The sequence below is a fragment of the Prionailurus bengalensis genome, chromosome D1 (assembly GCF_016509475.1).
Source record: "Prionailurus bengalensis isolate Pbe53 chromosome D1, Fcat_Pben_1.1_paternal_pri, whole genome shotgun sequence".
In the NCBI taxonomy this organism is placed as follows: domain Eukaryota; kingdom Metazoa; phylum Chordata; class Mammalia; order Carnivora; family Felidae; genus Prionailurus; species Prionailurus bengalensis.
This window is the reverse complement of record NC_057346.1, coordinates 43,320,207-43,325,196: the sequence shown is the minus strand read 5'-3', so window position 1 is coordinate 43,325,196 and position 4,990 is coordinate 43,320,207. Positions and strand designations below refer to the sequence as shown.

General features: G+C 40.9%; 1 protein-coding gene across 1 annotated transcript; it reads left to right on the top strand.

The window, feature by feature from the left end:
* Positions 1–1,440: 1,440 nt before the first annotated feature.
* On the top strand, positions 1,441–4,395 carry LOC122483224 (tripartite motif-containing protein 77-like). The gene is made up of 4 exons (XM_043579964.1): positions 1,441–1,584; positions 1,775–1,797; positions 2,664–2,761; positions 3,774–4,395. Exons 3-4 carry the CDS (start codon positions 2,686–2,688, stop codon positions 4,265–4,267), a joined length of 570 nt encoding a protein of 189 aa, XP_043435899.1. The 5' UTR covers positions 1,441–1,584; positions 1,775–1,797; positions 2,664–2,685; the 3' UTR covers positions 4,268–4,395.
* Positions 4,396–4,990: the final 595 nt, after the last annotated feature.

The window sequence follows — 4,990 nt, the reverse complement described above, 5'->3', positions numbered from 1 at the left end:
AGCAGAGGGTTTTCACATGGGAATTTTTAGAAAGAAAAGTAAAAAGTTTTCACATGGAAAGATAACTTGGGAAATCCCTGTATTAGTAACTCCAGCTGGGAAAGAGTAGCTGGAGAAGGCAAATTGTTAGAAAGAAACCAGGAGACAGGGATTTCCTTGAAGCCCAGGGTATGCAGGGTTTATAGCAAGAAGGACTGATGAAATATAAAGAACTTTGTAACATGCATGTAACAACTCATGTGGATTCAGCAAAGAAGGTTCTGGGGAGATAAAGAGCAATCTCATTAAAACAGGAATAAAAGAGAGATTTCACTGATTGGAAGAATGATTGAGAGTTCCGTAAACAAGTCCAGTGAATGTATACCTGTAAACAAGAAGTAGGCTTTTTTGGAGTAAAAATGACACCACAAAAGCCAAGACATAGGGTCAACCGAGTACGTTTGTTTTAATTTCAAAACTATGTGCATGAACAAACCACGTTTAAATGTTGGGAGGAAAATAGGGAAAGATAAAGTGAAAAAAAGTGAGAAGAGAGGAATTCATACTGGAAGGTGGTTGTTGACCAATGTCTCTAAGGACATGTGGAAGTCAGATAAGAAAGGGGGTGTGGAGCCTTGAGCAGGATGAGTTAAGCTGCATTCATACACACAAGGTTCTGGTCTGCTTGCAGTTTGTGGATGTGGAAGCAAACATTTTAGAAAGATCTTATCTTATTCTAGGAAGTAATGTTTGCTATTATTTTCAGAAAGCGAGTTAGTCTGTAGCTAAAATATCTGGGCATACAAGAGATGAAATGGATTCAGTAATGAGGATTCTTAGCATATTAGGCAGGACAATTATTAAATCACAAGTACCTATTATTAAGAAAACGTAGATATTTGGGGGAAGGAGTTAGAGTCAAGTTTTCACTTCTAGTGCCAAAAAATAACCAAATGAGCAGAAAAGGGGATCAGGGGGCAGAAAGATGTCCCTAAATTTCTGTTTTCAAGAATGTACCCAATTGCTAAATGTCAGAGGAGAAATAGCAGATGATAAGACAGGGAGAGCCTGCTCTGTGATCTAAACAATTCACTCACCGCAGGGTTATGTGTCTCTGCGGAGGGAGATGATCCGTGCTGAATATCGGAAGGTGTACCACTTGCTTTTCGAGGAAGAGAGACGTTATTTAGAGAGAATGGAAAAAGAAAGCAACGAGATTTTACAACAACTCAGAGCAAGTGAGGACAGCATGGACCAAAAGGGAAAACTCCTAAGAGGAATGTATGAGGACCTCAAGAAAACGTGTCATAAACCAGACGTGGAGCTGCTCCAGGTAAGGGCTGAGGAGAGTCACGGGGCTGCCTGGAGAACGTCCACAATCTCTTCGTCTACCGTCACGCGTTGGCAGTGATGCTTTGTGATGCTGTGGGAGGGGTTTTACCTGTCTCGGTGATGCAGAAGTCCAAAGGGTATTCTTGCCATACATAACAACCCAAGTCTGAAAAAGCAGGTTAAACACAATCCTAGAGAATACCTCCTTCTCAAGCTGCAATATACATTCACTTACTGATGGACAGCCCCGAGAAGCTTGTTTGAAGACTGTGGATTTGTATGTGGACCTGGCAAAAATGAGAAATTTCAGAATCTATACAATTCATTTTCTCTTTCTGTTTCCGTGTACATGATACAATTTGCTGGAATTGGGGCTTACGCACTCTTGGGAATAAGTAATGAGGTCTCTACTGCGAATCTTGAGGCATATACTGAGATTTTTTTTTTCTGTTTCTCTTTGCAGCATTTTGAAAACACTTTAAAAAGGTAAGTTTACGCCTATATTAAAAGTTTGAGAATTGTTTAAGAGTAATCAGGGTATTGGTGCTGAAATAGGAGCGTGATTTATTATGATAATAGAACCCATTTTTATTTTTCCATGTCTCATAAGGTAGAGACGCGTTTGTCATTTTGTGTAAGGTGGAGCTGGACAGGGCTCTGTGGAAGCGCGTGTGGTTGGCAGTTCTGTGCACAAGCTGCGTGTAGACAAAGCGCCATTTACGATTTTAGTGCTTAGAAACGTAAGAACACATTGAGGATGTGGCCCAAAGCTGTGACAGGCTTATGTGGGAGAAATAGGTGTTTCCGAGAAGCATAAAGTGGGAGAAGGGAGAGAAAGCCACGGGGCGGGCGGGGGGAGGACCATGTAGGGTTTGGGCTCCCACGTAGCACGTGGCTGACTCCAGCTTCACGTGGAAAGGCTGTCTGTGGCACTTACGGAAGCTGGGACCTGGGAGCAGAATCTCTGCCCGGGCTAAGCTCCTCACCCCCTTGCTGTGCTTATATGGACACAGCATCTCGGTGGTGACCAGTGTGGATTAAAAATCAAAGTGCCCTCTGTAATGTCCTCAGTTTCGAGCCATTTTGCAGAACCCCTGCTTGGCTGTGAAGAACCAGATCCTGAAATATTATGCCAGGATCAAAGTGTTAGGAGGTAGAATTGGGTTTAGTTTGCTCTTCATAAAATAAATGGATATTTGTTAAGTTTCCTCGTTTGTGGAGTTACATTCATAACTATTTACGATGCTAACTATGAGGATTTTAATGAAGCATCTTCACGGGGACGTACATTAAATATAACCATTGTAATGAAAATGAACTCAGAAAGAGTAACTGACTGTTCTTTTTTGCAGGAGTGAGTCAGTGCAGCTGCACATGCCCCAACCTGTGGATCCACGACTCAGTTCATGGCCCATCACAGGGCTGATAGAGAGACTCAACCGTTTTCTTGGTAATAGACCGCCCTTTGGTGGGATAGCCGTGCGTTCTCCTCAGCTAGTGTCTACGGGTTATGTTGCTCCATTGTACGATTGATGATTTCATATCTGGGCATTTTGTAACCCAATTTGCCTTTGTGGAAGAATAATATATGTGGACCAACAAATAATATCTGGAGAAAAACCCAGTACAATAGTTTATGATAAGCTACCTGGAAGTAAGCAATAGGAAACGATAGTTGATGTGTGCATCATGCTGAGGTTTGGTGTCAACTGTATGAAACATGTAAATCTGCATGAACATTCAGTATATTCCAGGTTTCGGGTTATGTGGTGATTACTGGCTGTGAGGTGAGTAGAGAGTTTTGTTTTCTGGAATGTTTCACAATAAACGCACTTTACACAGTACATCCTTTATTCACATAATACAAAAATACTTTGTATAAATCAATAGTGTTAAGAACAGAAAATGAATACTTCTACACAACCCCACAAAGTAAGCTAACCACTTATTGCATAATTTTCTTCTCAAAAATTACATTTGCTGAAAATTCTCACAAACATTCTACTTGTAGAAGATATGAATTTTTCTTTCCGGTTATTTTATCTTGATATATATTGGTAAAGGATACTTAAATATGAGGCAAAGTGACCACTCTTTAGGAATTATTATTATTTAGAGTTATTCTTATTTTCTGAGAAGAGAAGTTGGCTACTCCTTTCTGTTACTGTGAATTACTAATGATGTCCCAATTTTAAAAGTTTCAGAGGAAAAAAACCAGAGCTTAGCAATATCCCTCTTCTTTATACATTTTAAGAAAATTCATAAATGTCTTCTATTTTGTCTCATTAATGATTTGCTCATTATGAAGACAGGCTGTGGCATACAGTAGATTTCTAGAGCTTCCTCACTGCCCTGGCCCTTGTTTCCAGGGAAAGCTAGAAACCCAGACGCGATATTAAGCCCACGTCCATCAGGAATTGGTAACACTCCATGTTAATGTGACTGTTTCCTTCCTCCTGCAGTGCCCATTTTTTTTGAAAATGAAACAACGACCTGTCACATGCCGCTGTTTGAAGATCTGAGACGTTGGCTCTTCAGTCGCGATCATCCTGACGTTGTCACTAATGCAACAAGATCAAAATACTTTCTGGCATGGGGAGCCCAGACATTTACCTGTGGTCAGCATTACTGGGAGGTGGATGTGGGGAACTGTCGGAACTGGGCCCTTGGATTTTGCGATGATTCTTGGACAATGAGGAATGACATGGCGCTTGACTCAGAGGGGATTTTTCTACTCTTTTGTATCAAAGAGGACAACCAGTGTCGTCTCTTTAGCTCCTCCCCACTGTCACCTCAATATGTAGAAAGGCCTCTGGGCCACGTGGGGGTGTTCCTGGATTATGAGTGTGGTGTGGTGAGCTTTGTGAATGTGGCCAATTGCTCCCTCATTTGCAGTTTCCTCTCACGTTCCTTCTGTCTTCCTTTCAGACCCTTTCTATGCTCTGCACCCTCGTGAGGAGGGACATGTCAGAAAGAGACCTCAAGCGTCAGCTCAGCGAAGTGCCTGCTTGATGGTCTTCAACGTCTTCCTTTATCCAACCCATTGACTATTTTTAAAGGTTGATAATTACAACCTTTAAAATACATTTGTTTCCATTGTATTTAAATAAAAACAATCTCTCTTAGAGGTTGATGCCATCTTTATTCTACCTCGTGTCCTTTCACTTAATTCTAAGGTAGCTGGAGGCGAAGAATGCCTGAGTGGGTTTACTTGGCTGCATGGGTTAAAGCAAGAGCACAGGTTTCTTCTCACTGGCAGACCTGGAATTCTCTCCTCTTTGCTCTGCATCTGCTAAGGCGTGTTTCTTCGCCAAGTGTCAGCTTTAAAATATCTTCTTCATGGAACGATTTTTTAAAGCTTCTGGACTAAATGAGGTCTCCTGATTGTATGGACTCAGAAGACCTTATACTCAGTAAAGTCCACAAGCTAATATTGCCCCTCTCCTCTTGTTTACCCATTATATGAGAAGATATATTCCAGGCTAATGTATGGATATATTTCAGCAGGTAGCACTAAGTTTAACATGTAATTGACATTTAATAAATATTTGAGTAAATTCATACATATTACACAGTAGCAAATCAGGACATGGGATACCACTGTCAAAAGCATACTAAATGTAACCAAAATTAAATGGGACTACTGAGGAGTATTATTTAAATGTATAGTGACCTATAT

Excerpts from the sequence above, each read along its gene's own strand:
- LOC122483224 (XM_043579964.1), top strand. The coding sequence starts at position 2,686 with ATGCCCCAACCTGTGGATCCACGACTCAGTTCATGGCCCATCACAGGG. Across the intron at positions 2,762-3,773 it reads GAGACTCAACCGTTTTCTTG|TGCCCATTTTTTTTGAAAAT; the intron begins GTAATAGACCGC and ends TTCCTCCTGCAG.